General features: G+C 45.8%; 2 protein-coding genes across 3 annotated transcripts in view; one reads left to right on the top strand and one right to left on the bottom strand.

Annotated features, from left to right (window-relative positions):
- fancm (FA complementation group M) overlaps window positions 1-20,635 on the bottom strand; it is a 70,783-nt gene extending 50,148 nt beyond the window's left edge. Inside the window, 4 exon segments of the mRNA XM_088925160.1 lie at window positions 18,290-18,448; window positions 19,180-19,257; window positions 19,362-19,534; window positions 19,923-20,635. Of these exon segments, the coding sequence (XP_088781286.1) occupies window positions 18,290-18,448; window positions 19,180-19,257; window positions 19,362-19,534; window positions 19,923-20,583 (1,071 nt within the window). The 5' untranslated portion in view covers window positions 20,584-20,635.
- Window positions 416-13,927, top strand: soul3 (heme-binding protein soul3). Of its 2 annotated transcripts, XM_088925502.1 has the most exons (6): window positions 416-687; window positions 894-1,177; window positions 8,090-8,184; window positions 10,425-10,566; window positions 11,147-11,330; window positions 12,126-13,927. In XM_088925502.1, exons 2-6 carry the CDS (start codon window positions 907-909, stop codon window positions 12,295-12,297), a joined length of 864 nt encoding a protein of 287 aa, XP_088781628.1. In that variant the 5' UTR covers window positions 416-687; window positions 894-906; the 3' UTR covers window positions 12,298-13,927. The 2 variants fall into 2 exon arrangements, with proteins under 2 accessions (XP_088781628.1, XP_088781627.1); XM_088925501.1 differs by having other exon boundaries at window positions 416-1,177.
- Window positions 20,636-23,027: the final 2,392 nt, after the last annotated feature.

The raw sequence follows: 23,027 nt of genomic DNA, 5'->3' as shown, positions 1-23,027 counted from the left end.
CGCCGCGCGCGCGCTGCGAGCTGCGGCTCTTCTCTGCTGGGTGCGCGAGCGAGTGCTGGAGTTTCTCGCGTTAAGAAAAAACAACAACAACAAAACAAGAGGCGTTAACCGCCCTATAAGAAAAAAAAAACATGCATGCGCCATGAATAAAATGCACAATCATCGAATGCAATTGTAGATTGATTCTTCTCGACAACTGCCTCAGTTTGTCAGTATTTCATGAACGCTCTCCTTCCTTTCCTGCCAATCCGCACCAACAACTGATTAAACCGGATTTGTAGTGTCTGTTTTTTTTTTCCCCATTTAGAAGCAGCAACAAAATCGGAAATTAAAAAAAAATCTTGCAACAAAAAACGCGTACAACTTTTTTTGTTTCAAAACCAGACTAATCCCAGTTATACTGAAAGCCCACGAACAAACACCCCCTGCTCTCTCCCCGTCCGGGTGAGGGCTCTGCGTTTTTACCGGGGGTGGGGGCCGCCCCACGTGACCGCCCACAGCGCCTTATAAACATGAAGCTGCCGAGCCGGCAGCAGGAATCCACTCTTGACAGTTGGGGCTGAGAGGAGGGAGGAGGGTATCGGTCGGCACAGGGCTGCTACTTTTCCTCCTTTCCTACTGAGCAGTTAGAGCCGTGCACAAAATAAAGCGAGCGACAAAGCGCGATGCAACAACGAGTGCTTGAAGGTAAGCGATAAGCCAACCGGAGAGCCTCAACTTTCCCTCACGCTCAGTTCAGCAGGCGAGCCAGCTGGCTTCCTGGTCGAAGGGGGTGAAAAAGTACGAGAGAAGTTGCCGTCACCTTCGGTCCTGCCATCTGAACGCAGCCTGGCCGCCCGCTGGTCTCTACCTTGCGAGCCCCGCGTCTAAACCGCACAAAAATTGGTTTCCAGCGAAAACACCAGCATGGATAGAGGGGGCTGCCGTTTGAACGGCGGGGGTGTCGGTGGCGGCGAAGTCGGAGGAGGAGGCGGCAGCGGGTCGGCGTCGGGTTCCCGGCTGGGGATGATCACCCTGGAAGATCTGGAGACCTTTTCCGAAGAGCAGCCCGCGGACTCGGCGTACAACAGCAACGGCAGCCTGGAGGAGGAAGGCGAGTCCATGGAGGAGGAGCAGGACAGGCTCCTGCAATACTGGCAGGACGTTGGCAGAGGACATCAAGTGGACGTGCCCAGGGGTAAGCGCGGTCTGACACCCGGTCATGTGCGCCCGAGAGCGAGAAATACCTGTTCCTCACAACCCGAGCTGTGTCGGTTCAAAGCCGGCAGCGGATTCGTGCATTTCCTGCTACACAGAACCACAGTACCGCTTGTTTGTCATCAAACTTTTTCAGCCATGTCCGATGTTTCTAAAATGCAGTCAGTTTGTTGGCTTTTTGTGATAAAAGTAATAGCAGTATTATCACTTGACTAAAAAGCGCGTAGTGCTTCTGTAAACTGCATAGTTTTACGTACTAAGACCCACAGTACATCTGCTACAGTATATTAATATCCTGCTTCTGTAGTGTGGGCTATATACATGTAATTGTTTTAGACGGGGGGAAAAACAATCAAGGCAGAACTGGTTAAAAACGAAACGGTTAACCAAACCTATTTCTGTACAAATATTCCTATCGTACTAAAGTGAACATCCTTGGTGTAGCTTCTGGTCAAAGCGCTGCCGAGAACCTGACGCCGTGAATTTGTATTGCTGTGGGACGACAATAAAACTGGGCAGGAGAACTGGGATATGTATGCGACGGAACATCTTTACTTCACTTTCACAGACACCTTCCTATAAGCTTTGAAGCTCGGTATTGTACACGAGAACTACAATTAAGAGAAATGGGCTGGGATCTGGTTTAGGAAAACCGGGGCAAAACCATAATTGCCCGCGGTTTAAATCCCGGTCGTGTGGCCTGGCGTTAGGACTGCGGAGGAGCGCTGCGCAGGCTTGCGATCGCGGCGGTCACGCACACAGAGGGCCACCCGTGCCCCCAGCAGATGGACCACACGTCCGCTGGCTCGGTCTGCTTTGTGCGGGGCCTTCTGAAAACCCGGATCGCGCTCTTTCCGACTCACGGCGTTTATTGTTCGGCTAGTTTTATACAGTGAGGGAACTGTCCCACGTCCGACATGGAGGACCGATCTCAGCCCGAACATCTCATCCTCCATCATGACACTGGTCCTGTTCAGTGCTATATCTTGCAATGAGGTTAAGTCGTGCGATACGAGATCTTAGGCTTTGACCTATTTTTGATGTCAACTGGACAGAACAAATTCGTGTGTCATTTAAAATGTCAACTGACCCGTGCATTTAAGCAATTTTATCAGTACGCGTCGAACACATTTTTAAAAAGCCTCTGACTGAATATAAGCGTTCTTAAAAACCCCGTGTTCTGAAGGAAGTCAGAAATCATTAATTTTACCGGATTTATGAGATGAATGGTAGCAATCAACACACCCTTATAAGAAAATGTACCAGCAAATAAGCAAGAGGCTAAACATCAAGATATCACATATATGTGCCCAAAGGAATAGTACAGGAAAGGAGTTAAATCAAGGATGTGCATCTCATACCTTGAGCGCATAAGCCCTGTTATCCCCATTAAGGTGCAAAATAATTACTAGGCAGAATAAGTGACTGAAAGTACTCTCAAGAAGGTAAGCTGTGAAACACGCACCCATCAGGACATCCTGCGATGTCATTCAGTGCAGAACACCAGTTGTGCTGCAGTTAGTATTTCAGCCACATAAGGATCAGTATGGTCAGCACTGAGTGACATTGCATATACCAGTATAAAGTTTACTCACAAATTACCTCCAGTCATTCTGCAGCTCTGTAGCAAACCGGGGAAAAGCCAAGACCCTTCATAACCATCACAACAATATGTACACAAGTCTGAGTGGTTTCATGAATTTAGGTCAGAAATTCCGACTTTAAAAAATAATGTAATGGAAAGGGGTGCTACTGTTGTTCCTTAAGTGCTGTTCATGATTCCAAAGTGCTGTCTAGCATTCCTTATGGGGAAGAAGAACCACCCCATAAGCACACAGATAATTAATAAATCTCAATGCCAATAAAGTGCCACGAGCGGAAAGTAATACATTGATTAAAACATTGAATCTCCATACCCCAAAACTGCAGTGCTCCCGAAGATCAGTAAGGAACTGACTGTGCTGGAATTAAGGAGCACAAATACAGTAATGGAATTTAATCCACTGTTGCAAAGACAGCCGAATGCATTTTAGTGTGTTGAAGAAGTACAGAACTGGATGCCAAAAGACATGACTTTCTATAAGAAGGTGCCCTGTAAAGAGGCTTAAATTAAACCAAGGGAGTCAGGAGGGGACACCATCACTTGATGTAATCCCTATAAACACAGCCGCCCGTCTTTCCCCTCCTGCTTGTGTCCGACTGGCCGCACGGATCCTCACAGTAAAAACCAGGAGGGTGCCGAACTTCGTGTGCAACGGCAAAGTTCTCGACTTAGTCACTGTGACCTGTGCTTGCAACCGTTTGTCAGAGAATAAGTACTGAGAAAAAAAAAAGTCAGATACCATCCAGTCCCTGAAAAGGGCAACACAACCGCCTTCCAAACAATTTCTAAAACTTAAATCTTTCTCTTACGAAAGTTATCTTTAATCTTGACGAATTCTACAGCATCCACTGGGTCTCTTGACGATTTGAAACAAGCTGACTAAAACACCGACTGCTCGTTTGTGTCTGTGGATGAATCTGAAACTCCATTTTAACAACAAGCCATCTGATCAGTACTTCGTTTCTGACAATCGCCTAACAGTTTTGAGTTGCCATCACTTGGTGGCGACGGAAGAGGAAAAGGCAGAGGTAACTAGGTGACGAGCTTGCAGAGAGTGCTCTTCTCATCAGAATATTTACAGGATCTAATGCAAACGGCTTGCCGCCTTCCCACTATATCGATCCGCTCATGCAGTTTGGGACGAAATGCCAAAGGAAGGCCCCGCAAGAGGGAGTGGCCAGCGAGGGGTGGACGTCTCCGTGTCCTAGCAATCCCGAACCTTCATGGAGCACAATCCCATGTCCCATGTACAGCATGACCCAGGAGGCACTTCATCTACAGATGAGGTTTTGGGTGTAGACATTTTAAAGTGCAGCCCTCTATATTTAACATTCAAGAGCAAATAAACAGAAATCCTCGAGCTGTCATGAAATACAATGATTTCTTTGTGGTTTTAGGAGAAGTGGGGGGAGAAAAGTCCCACAAGCCAGACTGGCTGAAACTGACTATTGTCCGCGGAAACATCATTTTCTAATCGCGTTACTTTGAACGATTTAGTGTGAAACAATATCGGCAGCACAGGAGGAAAGGCCCTTTAATTTTGAGAAACATTTGTTGCCTTATATATTAAACTATATGAGTCCTGGCAATTGTATACATAGATAACATACCCTTCTGCGGTGATACAGAAGGAACTCTTGATTTAATATTCCCTGCAGCACCAGTATTGCTGTACAGATTAATGAAGAGCGCCCTGCAAGCAGAGACTTGCATAGCACGCTAGGACTACAGGATCATGCAGTAGAGGTTACATGGCCTTCTGCTATAATATAGGCTACATGTAGTGATGCCTTTGCATATGCCACGGTGCCTTTGTTGGGAATGCCATGGATATATTTCATGGATTAAATATACAAGAGATTTGAGCCTTTCATATTGATACGTTATCTAAAACTGAGAGGTGGGGGAAATAACCATCATGTTTTTACAAACTGATTTTTACATTGAGAGGGAAAAATAAGGGTGAGAGGCACAGGCTAGACGTGTCCTTCACGTAATATTCCCCCGGAGATCGGTCTTACTCACGGATAAGAACTATTTCCCTTGAAAATGCTCCAGTACAGCGGTGACAGCCCTGTGATCAGAAGGGGAAGGTCTTCGCAGGCGGACGGGCAGGCCAGAGCAGCAAGATGAGGTGAGCTATTAGGTTTCCCTCAAGCAGAAGTACAAGATAACTCTGTCCCGGTCGTACAAGCCTTCCCGTTCTGATCACGAGCTGCTTTCCGCTTCTGGACATTATGATGAGTCGTTTTACCAAGGAACAGAGGTTAGAGGAGCTGTGGTTTGGCCAAAAGAGGTGAATTCAGCTCTCCGTGCCAGTATGTGGCGGTCTGCAGCTTGCAAACCGCGAGCCGGGTTATAAATAACACTCCTGCCGCCAGCAGTAGTAAAGCAGCCCATGTGACCCACTTCCTCAGCACACGGAATGCTGGCGGGAGGCGCTGTAGGCTGCCCTGTCGGAGAAGGTCCTCCAGATTCCCACCAGCTGTTCCCGGAGTCCAGCGGTTCGCAGCGTAGGAACTCCGCCGTCTGCCGCCAGTGCGTCGCCGCACAGGAGTCATCGCTACAGCCGGTCGGAAACATTCCTGCTGCTCCTTTTTACAGTGTTATTCCAAAGCACTTGTTGCTTTCTTTATTTAAAAGAAAAGGAAATGTAAATGAAGGGACTAGTTTTGTCTACCATCCCATCTCCATCAGAGGGTCTTTTCCACCCAAATGTGCACAAAATGAGGGGGGGAGGAATGCAAAATAAAAACTAGGAAGGATTCAAAGTGAGAGTCCCTCCCTACCCATTGAACAGTGTGAGTAAAGTAAGGGGAAAATGGAAAGACGCTCACTGGCTCAACAGCTCTTGCAGAAGACGGCAGTTATGGAGCATCTTGCCAAGCAGCTGAGACACAGGTCTGAAGTAGGTTTAAGTTTCTTGTTCCTCTGCAGGTTTTGAATTCACCAGTGCAGCCGGGCTCAAGACCATAGTCGTTTGAATGTTTGGGAACTGAGTGGCAGGCAGGCTCTACCAACGTGGTTAAAGCAGGGATCTCCTTTCTCCATGTTTTAACTGTACTGTCGCTCCAATAACATCCACCATGTCCGGAGTCGGGAGTAAACAGCGGTCCTCCCAGGAGCTGCCACGGGGAAGGGCAAGTAGGGTTTGGAAGAGAAGAGTCTTCACAGTGCCCAAATCTGTGGAAACTGTTCTCTAGAGCCCTTCACACTAACTACTGCATCACTATTTCTTTAACTCGTATTATATTAATATCTAATAATATAAAATAAAAAAGTTAAAATTGGGCCCTATTGTCTAACCCTTAAAAATGTAATGGCTTGAAATGTTCTGCATGCCTCAGAAATTCAACTGTCCAAAACCAACCTGAGAGGACAGGTGTTCATCCACCCAACTCCACGAAGCGTACAGAACGTATCGTCCGCATTCTTCGAGGTCGGGCGGAGACCAGGCGCTCCTGCTCCGAGCTCCAGTGACAGGGGAGTGTAAGAGGTGCTGCTGCACACGAACTGGCCACAGTGGCCCAGGACTCCTGGCTGGACACCTGAGGCGAGGGAGTCGCTCCAGGAGCGCGTGGGCTCCCCTGGCTGCCACTCCTCCAGGCGCAGCCGCACGACTGATGAGCTCGGCTTTGTGGCTTAGAGGATTAGTAAATCTTCTCCAGGGGCCAAAAAGGTTGCACGGTTAAATGCTTTCCTGAAATAACCGAAATCCAGCCTTCTCAACCCCCTCCCCGGAAGATGTAAGAGAGTCATGAGTTTGTCAACAAGTCTTGAGCCCTACACTCTCCAAAGCATGGCAAGTACTTGGCTGGAAGTGCCTTTACCTGCTGGTTCTCTTCCTAGATGCAGCACATCAAATTCCCCTTTTACAACAAAGAAGAATTTCTCATGTGGTGTAGTAAATAAGATCACAAAAAAGTTGGGCCTTTCTGTTCATCTAGCCCAATTATTCATCACCCCAATATGTAGCAACTCCTTGATTTCATTACAGGCCAAGTTTAAATTCTTTATCACTGCATTTGTCTCAGCCAAAACATACTATAAAAAATATTAAGCATCTGGTCACTGCCCATCACGGTGACAAGGTGCTTAAATATTATACTGGTCGTATGTCTGATGCTTGCCCACTCATAAGAACTCACGGGTACCAAATACGTAGGAGTCATTCTGCCCTTCAATCTATCAGATTCAACTCTTTAATGCGTAGTACACACTTCTCTGCAAACTTTCACTTGAACATAAAACTAAATTGTTCACTCGTGAAGTACAGGATATGGTTTAATATACTGTAGTTGATGGTTAATCAAACCACTGCAATACGGACACACAGAGAGAGAGCAGAGACCTCTAATAGTGTCTTAACATTTAAGAACAAGCTAAATCTGCAGAAACAATCCCCTCTTCTGACTGCTAAGGGCTTCACATCGGTCCAGGTTATTAGGAGTCATTGGAATGCTTTCTCCTTGCATTTTATTTCTCTCTACGAAGAACATAAAAAGGACAAAATCCTGAGTGATGCACTTTAGTGGATCGCTTTTAACAGCCATGTAGTGTTATATAGGCCTGTTAGCAATGGCTTCTTCATTACACACAACATTAAAATATCAATCATGTGGTCCCACGAGCAGGCGCAACAGAAAGTCCATCAACTGACTCAGACACAGACACACAGCCGAGAGGCAGCTCTGATCATCATCCTCACTGGGGCACATTCCCTGCCAAGAGCCAGCTGTCCAGTGAACCAGAAAATCCCAACACATTTACTTCCTCTTTAAAATATCTAGCCTTCCTAAACAGTTCCCAAATAAATTGTCAAGGGCATGTCGATTCAAGTTTTTTAAAAAAGCCTAGAATGATCCGTCAGTACCGAGACCAAGATATAAAATCCCACAGTCCCTGTTTTATTAGGAAAATAAATGCTTTTTTAAGGAAGCCAGTTAGAATTTTATTTTCTCATTGCATTTTAGTTCTCTCCATTAAGAATATAAATAGGACAAAATCCTGATTTATGCACTTTAGCGGATCACTTTGATAAAGCATTTTGTGCGATACAGGCCACATAAGCAATAGATTTTCTTCATTACACACGACATAAATACATCAAAAGCTTTGAAAAACCTGAAGTCTAAACTTACACTCCAGAAATCTGTGATTCTGTCCTCTGTAGTGACAGTGATCTGTAAGAATGCTGTATCTCTCTCGAGACAGAGAGATTGCAGTGAGATTTCTACACCAGTGCTTCCTGAGCGCCCATCCCTCAACACACCTCCTGCTTCTCCTCAGATATGGCCGTTCCTATCCAGCAGCTGACCAGCAACAACCAAGGCACACAGGACCGCGAGAGTGTGCCCTTCACTCTCATCACTCGCAAGGAAAAGGTGAGTCTGTGACTTACAGATTGGAGACGCAAAAAACACAAGTGCCGGAGATCATCTGACTCAGTAATCGCTGTCTGCTTAGGCCAGGTATTACTTTGTAATAAGCCAGATGTGTTTGAGAGGTTATATATCTATAAATGCATAATAAAGAGGGTCCAAACATTTATAGACTGCATATAGAAAAAAGTCCAACTTCAACCAGGTCCATAAATCCGTAAAACCCCAAAATGTCTTAATTTTTGAAGGAAAAAAAGCCAGTGATGAAAACAAAACTGTCTGCATGCACGTGAGTATAAAAGAGTACTACTAGTTACCATTCTGTTTTATTAAACCACAGCAGAATTCCTTTTGCCCTTCTCTTGTTCATGTGCTGTGGTCAGAGAGTGAGAATATTGACTGCACACAGTTTAGTGGCGTGCAGTTACTTGCCAGCGGTCTGTCTCTAATGATCGGAGGCCTCGATGGAAGTACGACGATCCCAAACTGCAGGACAGCTGTGCCAGGAAAGCGTGAAAATGAGCAAACCTGCAAACAGTGCCAACAGCAAGGAAACTCCTAAACCGATTCAAGTGCCCAGCAGATACAGCATCAGAAATACATTTTAAATCCAGCGTTTTAAAGAGAACATATGGCACGAAGCTTGTCAAAGGGGAACTGGACTTGGTCACCAACTTGAAAAGTCATCTAGTTGGATTATGGTGATGGTGAGCCTATAGCTGAAGGTCTGCAGTCTCAATGCACATTAGCACGAAGTGTGCCTCCACGCCTTGCTGACATCTTTGTGCTGCTCTTGCAGGGGTAACCTCCACAGCTACATCCACAATGAAGTGATTTTTTGTACCATTTTCATAAGCCGATGATGTGGCTTTAATTCCCTCAAAGCCCTACAAAAAGCCCCATAGCTTTTAATTCTCATCGCAGCTCAGTGCTGTACTGGCTGCTGCCCCGTGATCCGCACTTTAAGTAGGCAGGGGAGTTCAGCCCATAGTTTTAAGTGCATGTAATAACATGGAAAATAGGTTTGTATATTTTATGTCAATTCATTTGCTTGCTTGGATGAATGCAATTTTTCTTTTCTGTGTAGTGCGTAGGAAAAAATCACCTTAATCCCCTTTAATTGTTTTGCTTTGTTTGCACTCTACCCTGACTAAGGGATAAATGAGATGCGGCCCGTCACTGGGACTGCTGGGAGGTTGGCTGATTGTTAACGCAGTCGTTTTGTGTTTGGTCATTTTTTTTTCTTAAGAAGAAACGTGTGGAACACATCTGGGTTGACTGGATAAGAGCACTGTAAGCCAATATTAGGCCAATGTTGAAGGCATGTGGCATGACCCTTCAGCACAGAGTGGCTGATCCTCTCCAACGAACAAACTTGAAATCTACTCACATGTATTCATGGAAGGGGCAGACCTTTTATTTTAACCACAGCAAAGGCTATTAGCTCCCTAGTCTCCTTAAACTAGTATAAATACCAGGGTGTAAGAGGCTTACCTCACTGGAAGGGATCTCATTAAAGGTGTGGTGGCTCAGGAGCAGGTGGAAACCTGAGAAAGAGACCATCTCCCCTGCTCCTCGGGGAGCTGACCAGTAGAAACTGCTGCTCTTGGAAGGGTTTTCTCTTGACCCTGGTTGCCATGACCTCGCCTCCTAACTCCCACGAGACTAGCGGGTCTCTTTGTGGACAGACATTCTCCCGACTTATACCGTAATAAGCTGAAGTCCTTCACATTTCCTCAGAGACTGAGTCAGACAGAAGATAGTTCTTGGACATAAGTGACCTGTTGACCTAATTAATAAGCATCCCTTCTAGTGAGGAGACAATAATTGAAATGGATTCAAAAACTGTTCTTTTAACTCGTGTCTAAAAGCATTAGCAAATTCACTCTACTCTCCATTACAATACAGTAATTCCAATAGAAATATCCCATACTGTGTGCTGAGGCGTGGAATCGCTAGAGATCATGTTTAGAAAGTGCGGATTAGGAGCTTCGGGTAGGTCCCGGACTATAGCATCGGACAAAAAAAACAGCCCTGTTCACAGAAACAAGCTCCCATTTCACACCGCCTTTCTAAGTCAAGGGTGCAAAGTCAAGTATTTCTCCTTAAAAGTACAAGTCTTCTCCAGGGGCCTCTTGGATTTAAAACAACTTCTCTTAAAACGGCTGGGTGTGCCGGGAAAGGCTCGGGAGGTGTGGGAGGTGCCCCCGGGGAGGCGCTGACCTGTGTGAACCTTTCCGCAGTGCGGGGACGTGCTGTACGAGAAGAGGCACTACGAGAAGGCCCACTGGGCGTGCGTCACCGTCCTGGAGGAGCAGTACGAGCAGAGCATCTGCCTCGGGTTCATGAAGCTCATGAGATACATCTGCCAGCAGAACACCACAGGTGACCCCTCAGGCCTGCTGCCGAGTGCACTGGGACTGACGCGCCTGGCCTCGGAAAAGGGCACGGCTGCTTACAGGCTCCTGTCCGCCTGTCAATATACTCTGTTCTTCAATACCTTTCTATACCCGTCAGGTCTCCACCCCCCCTCCCCCAAACGTTTGCATTCAGGAGGACCTTCCATTACTGAGGCCATTAATACCTCCCCTTCTGAAAAGGCCAAACTGACATGCGAGACTCGAGTCATTTTTTTAAGAATTTGGGGACCCTGACAAGTAAGAAAGGTGCTGAATATCATAGTGCTAGTGCTAGATACATATGAACCTATTATGGCAGTAAGAAGGTACAGAGGTGACGTCGCACAAAAACGTCCAAATCCTCTGCTTTCGTCTACAGTTGTGTTTCTAGGATACCTGAAGCCCTTCCCATTGACTTGAAATTATATAAGACGTCTCTAGCACCCAGAGCACTTGCACATCTGATTTCCACTGTAACCATGAGAAGGGTAGAGAGCTGGGCTCTGAAGAACGCAAGACGCTTTTAAGTGGAGCAGCTCTCCAGACGCATCTCCTGTCCCGTTCAGGTGGCTTCCTGGGACTGACCATCCCGATAGTGACGGTGGTGCGCACGGAGAACTCCCGCTCGGTGCTGTCACGCGAGGTCACCGTTGCCTACTACCTGCCCTCCCAGCACCAAGCCCACCCTCCTCAGCCTTACGACCCCGACATTGTCATCGAGGAGTGGCCGGCCGCCATCATCTACACCAGGTGAGCGTCGCGAGCAGTGAAGACTCGCTGGCGGCAGAGGAACTTGCCGGCTATGTTTCGTTTCGTTAAATCGTTGAAACGTCAGTGCGCTCAACTATAGAGAAAGCCCATCGCACCACTGAGATGCAGAGCAAAAGGGCACGTATAAGACGTAGTAGTTAAAGCTCGTCTGGTGTAAAGTAGTTGTTGCCCTTCTCAGAATGTTACTGAAAACTAAAGATAAATACCCGATAAATAAATAAAGATAAATAGTCTCACTACTGGTACACTGATTTCAAACAGAAGTCCTTTCTTTCTGGACAAGGAAAGGACACTACGAAAATAATAATAATTAGTTACACTTATATAGCGCTCTTCAGGACACTCCATTCAAAGCGCTTTACAGGTAATGGGGAACCCATTCACACCACCTGGATGATGCAATGGCAGCCAGAATACTTTTTCGAGAAACGCCCTGGAATTTGTAATGACCACAGAGAGTCAGGATCTTGGTTTTACGTCTCATCCGATAAACGGCGCCTTTTTACGATATAGTGTCCCCGTCGCTATACTGGGGCATTAGGACCAGCCCGGACTGCAGGGTGAGCGCCCCCTACTGGCCCCCCTAGCACCCCTTCAAGCAGAAACCTTCCTTTTTCCCAGGAGGACTGCTCAGCTTCAGTGTTTCGTCATTTCCGAGTTGCAGGGCGATATGGCTGCTGGTGGTGAAAATCTACAGAATCTCCAGACATCCAATTTTTATTTACTTTTACTAACAAACAGCCCATGTCTTGTCTTTCCCTCCCTCTCTCTCAGGACCTTCGGGGGGCCCACCAACGAGCACTCCATTCTGTACGAGATCAGCTTGCTGGCAGAGGTGCTGGAGTGCCCGGAAATCCGCCTGCAGGACTCCTTCATCGTGGCCGGCTACACCAACCCCGCCGCCGCCAACCGGCACAATGAGATCTGGTTTCTTCAGCAGCCCTGACCAGCAGCGCCTCCCTGCTCCCCCAGTGTCCACGACTTTCCACTGTCGCTCTCTCTGCGTCCCGCTTCTACACAGAGAGCCCCGAGAGCTCAGGGGGCTCTCCGGTTCAAGCTCCCGTTCTTATTCAGGCGGTAAGGGTACTGATCCCATGCACAAATCATAACCAGTAGCTTTTCCATCATAATTTGCAAAAAAAAAAAAAGGCCCATTTTTTGCAAACTGTGCTGAGGAAGCAAGGATTGTGGATTTCATTGAGGTTACTCTACATCTAAGAATGACCCATTAGCGCGCTCAGTCTACCGCTATCGATATACCGCTATATCTTTTTGGTATTTGAAACTGTAGCATTTTATTATCACTAAATCAACAAGATTGGTTCAAGCGGGTCTTTAAAAAGATGGAAAGAACAGGAGTTCTTGACTCTTGGTGCGAGACTGTCACTTATAGAATCATTTAAATAATCTGCTTCTGACATTAGGAAGCTAGCAGCAGAGAAAATGCAGTTCTTTACTGTCCGCCTTTAAAAACGGCCACCTGTAACTCCGTGTACTAGAACACACAGGCTAACATTACAAGTGAAAATCGTGCAACTTTACAGAACGCATTATCAAGCCAACAGGCTGAATGTATCGATCTTCAGAAAAGTGAAAATGTTCCAAATCACTGAAAGCTTTTGCAGTATGACAATCAAGCATGATTTGCATCCTGTACTGTCCTGTGTTCTTCATGTGATGAAAATGCATTCCTCATTATTGAAGCCGTATCTCCAGTTAACTCTATACCTCTCTGGGCTCCTTGCTGTCCTGGACATTGCTTTGTGTCGGTGTTAGTGAGCGTGTACTACTACTAACCACTACTACTAGAGGAAGAGTCAGAAATGTTATTAAAGAAATATGCACATCTATATTACTGTTCTTTAAGTTTAGAGTATTGAGAGTCATATACACATTATATAACAAAAATGGTATCATTAATTTTTATAAAATCTTCTTTCTTAGCACTGCTGTCGATGTATTCAGTAGATGTGAGGATTGTAAGAGAAAAGGTTATATTTTTTATTCATAAGAGGAAAAAGAATTTCAACATTGGTTTTAAGTTTTAAGTTAATAAAAGAATTGGGAAAAATGTTGTGATACATGTTTTAAGACAGAGATCAAATTATTTTTATAATGAAATTAGTTTTTGAAAAAAAGACGGTGATATAGATCTAAATGTACATTTAAAAGAGAAAAGGTGTCCCTGGGTGATGATTAAGATGCTCCATTATTAACTATGAAGTAAGCATTGCGACTGCAATAAAAATATAACAATCCTAGCAAAACCCCTTGTGGCTAAGCCCATTCCTGCAGCTGCCCATGCTGGGATCCAGCAGTTGAATCTGTAGCCTAATTAGTCCCAGGAGAGACAGGAAAATGTCAGTGACCAGTACAGGTGTGCTAAACATCTGAGGGAGACCGGATATTTGGGAAACTCCAGTTGATCTTTTATTTCGTGTTCCACGCTTTTGTAAGCGTTTTGTAATTGTGCTTTATGAGCTGTTTTGTTGAAGTGAAAAGAGCTACTGTGGATTCTCTGGTATATTTTTCTTTCTTAAAAATAAAATGTAATCTATGATCCTTTTCAAAAACTATCTTTTGTCTTGCCGGTCTTTTTTGTCGGGAAGATCCTATAGCATTAAGAGTTAAAAATTCAAAAGATGCACAGGAATTTAGAACAAGCATTTAGACAGCGAGTGACTGCTATATTATCAATATTATTATCATTAATAAAATTATATTATAAATGATATTAATAAAACAGATAATATAGCTATGTCTAGTGGGTATAACCTCATTCAACATTTCGTTGGTGACATGCTTTAGTAAGACAACCGGAACTGACTTTCTGGTCAATAATAATTAAGAATCAAGAGTTATTAAATAACAATAGAGTATTAAAGAGCACAATTCACTAGAAATTCCTTCACAAAGAGGGGTTAGATTTAAACAGCACATGTGGTGGCTTCGGAGTGAGAGTGCAGACTGCCAAAATCAGCGCCACTGTCCACAGGTAAATACTGACAATGACAGGACAAGACGGGGTATTATTGCAGACAACACAGTAACCCTGTGCCAATACAGATGTCCGTGCAAAATTCACTTATCATGGCAGTGATCATACACATTTGCTTCAAAACGAATTGACTGAGGAGTCACTGATTTAATATATCCCAAGGCAGAGTAAGAGAATAAGTGGAGAGAAATAACTGGAATAATCTGCGACAGGAAAATTCCTAGAAAGTTAAAGTGCAAAATGTACAAGACTGTGATTAGACCTGTACTACTATATGGAGCTGAATGCTTGGCAGTTGGAAAGAGGGAAGAGAACTTGATGAGAAGAACTGAAATGAGGATGCTGAGATGGAATTTGCAGATTTCAATGAAGGATAAGATCAGAAATGAAGAAATCCGTAGACGATGTAGGGTGGTGGATGTGGTTGAGAAGATGCGAGAGGCGAGGTTACGGTGGTATGGACATATCATGAGGAGGGACGTTGAGGAAGTAACAAAGAGGGTAATGGAATTTGAGGTGGAAAGCAACAGGGGAAGAGGCAGGCCTAGAAAGAGATGGATAGATTGTGTGAGAAAAGATATGGAGGTATGTGAAGTGAGTGAGGAAGATGTGCTCGACAGAGACAAGTGGAGAAGAGCGACCAGAGCAGCTGACCCCAGGACAGTCTGGGACTAAGGCTGTGAAAAAGAAGAAGAAGCAGCAGAGTAAGAGATCATGATTTAAGAAGTCAGCCACTACTCTGAGGTTAACATCACCAACTCTTAGCTCCAGTGCCATGGAATCTTTTACAACAAAGACGTCAGGGCCTGGTTTTGAAGTCTCATGGAGAACTAAGTTTATAAATAGTTTTATGAAGGCACATGATCAGGAGGGTGAATCGAAATGAAGTAAAAAACAGCAAAAGAAAACAGTGCAGAGGAGCCCGCAGAGTATGTCAAGTCTTTTAAATGAAGAAAAATACAAAGTAGTCCCCACAGATGACAATGTTACTCAGCTATAATGTTTCATCTCCATCAGCGACTAAGAAAACCTAACTATAACTGTGAAGAAAATCAGCATTTCAAAATGTCTACACAACTTAATTCTAGTGAGTCAAAAAACAAAATCTGATTTAATGGCCCAGGTACAACAGATACAGACGACTAAAATGAGGCTGATTTTGAAAACCGATGGGTTCTGTATAAACACACCCAGACTTACCCTGCACCCTAATTCCAATCTCTTTATAGCTGTGCCTCAGAGGAGCTGTGGGGGATAGCCACAGATCCAGGCACTAGCATGATTGTGGACTGAGAACTATTTTTACTCCAGCATGTGAAAAGTCTGTATTTTGATACAGTGTTGTGCGTGCCACAGGCATACAGCATGACCGTCTGTGCCTCACGGCAAGCCAGGAAACAGGATGGGATAATCAGTGTCTGAACTGGGGGAAGGACTGGGCTACATGCTCATGCTCTGCCTTGAAGCTGAGCCTGTCTGCTCCCTTCTTCAAGAAAGCAGAACAATAAAACGATCATCTCTCTTCCACTGCACGCTATCTGCACTAGATGCTGGATAATCCAATCCATTCTGTTCGGTCGGCCACAGGTTTTGCAAAAATACATGTATATGCTCGTTCTAAATTGAAAAGGACTTGCAATACCCAACATATCTAAAGAAACTAGATTATATAATCAGAAAAATACGCACGAGGTTTCCAGGGCCTGCATTTTTCAAATGTCAGAATACAATGCTGACGTTTGTTTGCAGAAGGTTTCATTACATGGTTAACTTGCCAGAAGACATAATTCTCCATTTTAAAAATGGCAATTGCAATCCGAGTTATTCACAATTGAGGGGTGTCTGAAGAGGCCGGGGTGGAATCTCCGGACCTACGGAAGGACAGATCCACGCATGTGCGTCACACCAATGGCCAGACACAGCATCATGCCGTTCATCAATCACCAGGGCACTTTCCTCCAAAGTGCACATGACAAGTTTATGGCCACAGCACTGAGCTCCTTGAAATTACAAATTTCTGTATGAAAAGAGCTACTGTATGGTTCCTATTTTTTCACAGCTTTCTGCATGAAAACTATTATGTAGTTTTCCAACAGATTTTTGCTTAGTTGTTCAGAAGATTGTGTGATCCTGCGACCTACTCCTAGCTTTTTTTACACTGCCATTGTATTTAAGCGTAGGCAATACCACAGCAGTAGGCACTTGTGTCATCCAGCTGGTAACGTTACACTTTGATAGTGCCCCACATGCCATGTATTAAGTAATCAAAGTTACAGCAGCAGAAATGTGGCAATGGTCTGCCACTGCTCTCTTAATGAATCCCCTTACTATAGCCCTTATCCCATGCTGGCTCTGTCAGACTCATAGACTTCAATGGGTCTAAACTCATTTTTTCAATTTCACCAACCGCTCGTAATGCCAGCTCCAGCAGATGAACCAAGACAACGCCGGCAGGAGCACAAAGGAAACTGCGCCCCACTGAACATCCTCGCAAAATCAGTTCTGAAACAAAATGCGCCCGATTAGGCTACACACAGAGCTGTCAGACAACTAATGAGGACAAGTTCCCGGAACAAGGCCAAACTGCTTGTTCACGCTGGAAGTAACAAGACCAGCGTGACCGAAACTTGACCGACAAATGCAGAGACTCCAAAATGCTTAGATTTTACACGACCCACTTTTTATAACAAGATCCTACGAAACCTCCAAAAAAACAAGCACAAATGCCGATTTCATTTCAAATGAAAATTCCCTCTCTGTTAAGAGGAATATGCAAGGAGGATTACATCGCCCTGCAATTCCCCGTCTGTCCCAGAAGGCGGCAGCAATAAATCAGAACAGTGAAAGTTAATCACCGAGCTAGTGCCTCCCCCTTCCACTGTTCAAAACGCTCACCTGATCACCCTGTCCCCATTTCACAGCATGCTCGTCTGCCTCCTAACACCTAGGAATTCAATCATACCGATTTTCTTTTCCTTTCAGAAAGAAAATAAAGCCCAATACATTCAAACTGCCCTGGAGCATTTTTTCCCCCTCGGCCCATAGATTTAAAAAAAAAAAACGTTTCATTCTTTGGCAACGATGTTGAGAGAAACGGGTGAAGGGCCTGTCCCACCCGCATGCAATCAGAATGTTTTTCATCCACAGTGACACAACATTAAGATACGAAAAATTCTCTCTTTTCAGCATGTCCGATAATAAAAACAATTAAACACTAATCACAGCAGAACCAACTGCTGAAAGACATATCCATTTACACACCTCTCTGCCAAGAGAGCGGTATACTGTATATTAACCTACACTGAGATAAAGAGCTTGTATGCAGCAGTGTGAAGTACTGGTCAGGGTTATGGACAGGTATTGTGCGGGACGTTGATGTTGTGCCCTTGGGCGAGGGACAGGGCTCCAGTAAAAGCCCTGCTGCACAAGTGGCTACACTCCAGGGAAACACATTTAAAACTGAGAACAGACAGCAGCTCTATACAGAGAGGGTTGTGGGAGTGTGGAACAAGCAACCCTGTCACGTTGCTGAAGCTGACACCAAGGCTTCAACAACCAGAAACAGCTGGTTGAGGTCCTTGGGTCAATGGGTAGTTTTGCCAACTACCAGACAGGCTAAATGGCCTCCTCTCGTTTGTAACCTGCCTCATGATCAGTGACAGCATCCTCCTGAGCGTGACCCTTGTCCCCAAGTCGCCCCCCGTACAGCAGCAGGGGTCTCAATAAAACACATGGGAAAGGGAGGGTGCTTTAAACACAGCACACAGGTTTCTTTGCCTCATCAAAGTCAATTTGATATGAAAAACGCATTTAAAAACTTTCTGCAGCAAGCACCCAAAAGCGGTTTGAAAATAAAAAAAAAAAACAGGCCGACCTCTGGCACCGCAAACATCCAGACCAATCCTCCGATTTGAAAAACCGCAGTGAGTCGTTCACCTACCAGGAGGTACCTGGCCTGGTACCCGGCAAGCTCCTCTCCCAGCGGCACCACCATCTTCTCCAGGCTGCGCTGGTGGGAATAGGGCTGGATGTCGGGGCTCTCCTCCGAGCGCAGCTCGATGTGCGAGATCAGGAGGTTAGAGATCACCTGCTGCACCGCCTGAGCAAAGTAACAAAGGCAAAGGCGTGCAGTTACGCTCACAGCCCTGTAACAATACTGACGGCAAACCTCTCCTTAGATGCGACATTGCAACGCTGTCTTGAGGCTGTCTGCCTACATTGCCACCTTATTGATCCCCCAGACCCGTTTTGATATTTTGGACACACATTTGAATCGCCTGCCAATCCGCACAGATAACATTTTTCATACCCACTTTGCATTCACTCCCAGCGATTCTATAGTGGACCTGTATAAAGACGAGACCATTTGTTTTGGGGGGGGTGGGAATGCCATCAGAATACGAGCCAGTTCCCTTTCACAGTCTAAAAACATGCTGGTAGGTTAACTGGCTTCTGGGAAAACTGGCCCTGGTGCGAGTGTGTGCGTTTGTGCCCTGTGATAGACTGGCATCCCATCCAGAGTGTACCCTGCCTCGTGCCCACTGCATACCAGGATAAGCTAGGGCTCTCCTGCGACCCTGAATTGATTGAAGCGGTTAGAAAACAGATGGAAGGTCCAGCACCAGTATCTTAATTAACCGTTAGACGATCATTACACAAGCCATGAGAAGCCCTAATGGTATCTTGCAGCGGTATGTCGCAGTATACCAGAAGAGCTTTCCTTTTATATTTAAACTATTACAAATGCACAAAAAAACAGCACCACAGTTTATCGGCCCTTGCATTTTAGAAGAAAAAAGTTCTGCCCGCTGGCTCGCTGGCGTCACTCACCCTGGCATCGCTGCCCGGAGTGGCACTCAGAGCCAGGACCCGGAACTGCTGCGTCTGGTTCCACAGCTCCCGTACCACCTGCACAGAAGACAAACACGCTGTCCAGCGCCTCAGGCCGAATCCCACACTCTCACACTACCAGCCCGCGAGCCGGTGCGGGCAGTAGCCCCGCGGGGTGGTACCTGGCAGTAGGCGTGGTTGCCCAGGGCCTTGTGCGCCTCGTCGATCACCACACACTTCACCTGGGAGGCGGGGCACGCCTCTCGGGACAGGTCGTTCACCATCACCTGGGGCGTCAGGAAGAAGACCCGCCGGGACCTCCAGATCTCCTTGCGGGTCTGCGCCTGAGTGCTTCCTGCAGACAGGGAGGAGGGGTCGGTGTTTAAACACACTCCAGACACGAGTCAGTCTCCGCGGAGTTAGGTTTCTCCTTAAAACAGCACTCTCCAAAACTGACAGCAGTCCATTCTGGTAGCTCACCCTTGAAGAAATATCATAGGTCAAACTTACCCTTTTTCTACAACAGTTCAACCATTTAATTTAGCATCCAATACAGAAAAGCAATATATATGGGAAGAATAATTATATAACACAGTCAAATACTGGGATTTGCATACAACTCGGGGCTCTGTTTCGACCGTATAATTGAGAATGCACACAAGGATCGATTTAAAAACAGCACTAGGATGCCAGGGGACCGACGAGCTGCACTGGTACAGAGAAACAGTGCACTGCCATCGTACCTGTGAGCTCCGCCATGTGGTCCTGAGGGATGCCCATCACCTTGTAGCACGCCTCGATCTGCTGGGCCACCAAAGGCTTTGTCGGAGCCATGAATACAATTTTGCTGGACGGGTACCAGCGGTAGAAGTTGTACATCACCACCGAGGCGATGAACGTCTTGCCGAGCCCAGTCGGCAGGCACACCAGCGTGTTCTGGAAGAGGGCCGTTTCCGAGATCTTCAGCTGGTACTCCCTGACGGGGTAGTTGGTGGGGTATATCCATATGTCCGCTGACGAGCGGTCAAACCCGGGAAGGTCTTCAGACCCGGCCGCGATCCCGGGGTCGGCCCTGCCGTCGTCTCGCTCCGAGGCGCTCTGCAAGCTCTCCAGGCTTTTTTCGGCCTCATAAACGGCCACCAGCATCAGATCGTCATCGTCTTCGTCGCCGTTCCAGCAGTCCGCAGCAGGAGCTGCCTGGCCGATCTGCCCCCACAGAGACCCGCGGGGCGCCGGGGGGTTCTGGCTGGTCTTCGGCTTGAGTTTCCCTGCCGCATTACTCGTGCCGGCCTTGCGACGCCCAGTCGGCCGCTTCCCCCTGGCTGTCAAATCCGGATGGCCCGGGTTTTGCTGAACTGTCGAACCCCAAGTCTGAAACAAGGTCCTCTGCTTCCCGCTACTCATTTTTACATCGATTATAACCCAGTTATACCGCCGCGGGATTAAGACATTTTTATTTTCTATCCTACAGCCTGAAGATACGTCAGAAAGCACCGTCCTTTCATATTCGTACGGACATATAGGAAACAAAACAGGTTTTCAGTGTCAAGATGTTATTTTCCGTCCGTAGCGCACTGTTGATAGGTACCATGGTCTCCACACAGCATTCGCCTGCAAACCCACTAGTATCTCGTAATACCAGGGACAACGCCAAGAGAGCACCGAGACTGTTTTTACATGAAAAATAAGATTTCTTGTCGCGAGAGGACAACTAACAGAAAAAAATTATTAGCTGTTATTTTTCGTTTACCCTAGAAAATCCCCCCAATGCAGCCAACCCGTCTTACACGTTATTGAAAGTGGCGCTGTGTGGCTGTGACTGCTGTGGGTTAAAGGTCACACAGAGCTTCTCGATTCCGATTGGTGGAAGCCCTCCCCTTTTCGTCCAATGAGAGCGTGTCGTCTCTCGCGCAGGGGGTTGTGGGATAACTGGAGTTCCGGGATTTTTTTCTCCATGCCTACACGGTATTAGTTTCTGTTTTAGTGTTACCACGTTATGTACGACCTTAACAAAGCTTGCAAACAAGACGGGGGACACTTGCCACGTCTTGCTTGTCTGTCACCTATATGAACTACGGTTCTCATCCAGTCGTTTCTTGAAGGAAGCCAGTGATTGTGTACTCTGGTTTCACAAAGGTTCGCTATTGATTCTGATGAAATCCGGTTTATTGAAGTTGTAATTCTAACTACGTGTATCAGGTGCCCTTGCTCTCTTTTCTGTTCAAGACTAAAAAGGCTAAAGATCTCTTATACCTTAAGAGCAGGAGGTTCCACTGTGTCAGGGAAGCAGTTTGGTCTTCTCTAAATTGTTCCAGAGCAGCAATATTTTTTGTGGCACTTGAAATACAATATTCCAAATCGGGCATTACTAGTGCGTCGTGTAATTTTGACATTTTAAGTCCGAGAAGATGAAAACGATGTGTCGATATAAACACCTACGTCTTTTAATAGGAAAAATCTCCACATTCACTGTTCACCTTTTTGTATTTCTGATTTTGCTGAATGTAATACCCTGTCAAACTGTTTTTTCAGTCTTTAAATCTTAATCTTTATGAATTGCATTTGCAGCTTCCACAGTGTCGAGTAATCCTCCTATTTTTTTTTCAAATAATTTGTAAAAGTAACTAGTTTATTAAGTATATCAGGACCTAGGCTATTGATAGAAACGAGAAAGAGATAATGCAACATTCACCCTGTATTTGCATTGGTCTTCCTGAATGCCTTAATACAATCGCTTCAATGTGCTGGCCAGACGGTGAGGCTTATCGTCAGTTTCTCTCTTGAAAGTTCTCACCGGATATTAAACGCGCCCTGAGACAGCAGCCTGGAATAGTTTTTAGGACTCAGAACTGTGATGCTCTGGGTTCAGATGTTGGGTGGGACAACTGCTGCAGCATTGAACAAGGTAATACGGCAACCCAGCCCCTTGTTAGTAGGGGGTTGATCTCGGGATCTCACCCAGCTGTTTCTTGAAAGAAGCCCGGGCATCAGCTTCAACAACAGGGCCGGGGTAGCTTGTTCCACACTCCTACATCTCTTTGCATAAGAACTACAAGAACAAGAACAACCTGCTTCGCTGAGATTGCTTCAGTCAAATACCCAGTGCGTCCAACTGTTCTCAGTAACTCCTTTATTAGTGCCGTTGGATAAAAACGCCAATGGAATTAATTAACAATAACATGGGGCGAGATAAAGCGTATGAGAGACTCGAGTCACGAATTTATTGATTCTCACACGCAAACCCATCTGTACCCGTCAGCGCTTAAGACTCTCCTGGTCAAGTTCAGCGTTCGAAAAGCAGCGCATTAATCGGGTAGGATCCAGGTTGAATCGCAATTAAAATGGACCTGGCTGCTATAATCAGTCCCCAGCTCCGTACTAAAAGTTCTCAATTGCAAAGAACCCGAAGTAGCAGCTGCTGCCCTCTAGAGGATAAAGTATGAGACTACGTTACTACAAACTTTGCTACAGGCTAAGCAACTTCAGTACTAAGCGGAACACTGGATCGCGTGAGAAAACTTTAAAAGCAGTAACAACTTATTACTGAAATGATATCGTTAATACGTAACGACTGCAAAAATCAATTTATTGTAATATTCAACTAAAATTATTCTAACAATACAATGGACCTACTGTACTTCCAGGATCTTATCATAAAGAAAGGTGTCATCAGTATTGCAGCTCTGAATCGAACTTTTGGCAAATGCAGATAACTAAATGGGACGCGCCTCTGCGTGTTCAGTCACATCTCGGTGTCGCTTGAGTTTTTGTTCCGCTATTTACTGAGATGGGGCTGCACGCTGGGTTTTCTCAGAGGGCAGGGGTACATAAAATGTGTTATTTTACTG

The sequence above is a fragment of the Atractosteus spatula genome, chromosome 9 (assembly GCF_055471065.1).
Source record: "Atractosteus spatula isolate fAtrSpa1 chromosome 9, fAtrSpa1.hap1, whole genome shotgun sequence".
NCBI classification, from domain to species: domain Eukaryota; kingdom Metazoa; phylum Chordata; class Actinopteri; order Semionotiformes; family Lepisosteidae; genus Atractosteus; species Atractosteus spatula.
The sequence above is the reverse complement of the archived record's forward strand: the minus strand, read 5'-3'. Positions and strand labels throughout refer to the sequence as shown.

Bases quoted from the DNA above. Each gene is read 5' to 3' on its own strand.
- soul3 (XM_088925502.1), top strand. From the start codon at position 907: ATGGATAGAGGGGGCTGCCGTTTGAACGGCGGGGGTGTCGGTGGCGGC. The intron at 8,185-10,424 runs GTGAGTCTGTGA...ACCTTTCCGCAG, and splicing joins TCATCACTCGCAAGGAAAAG to TGCGGGGACGTGCTGTACGA. The intron at 10,567-11,146 runs GTGACCCCTCAG...TGTCCCGTTCAG, and splicing joins CTGCCAGCAGAACACCACAG to GTGGCTTCCTGGGACTGACC.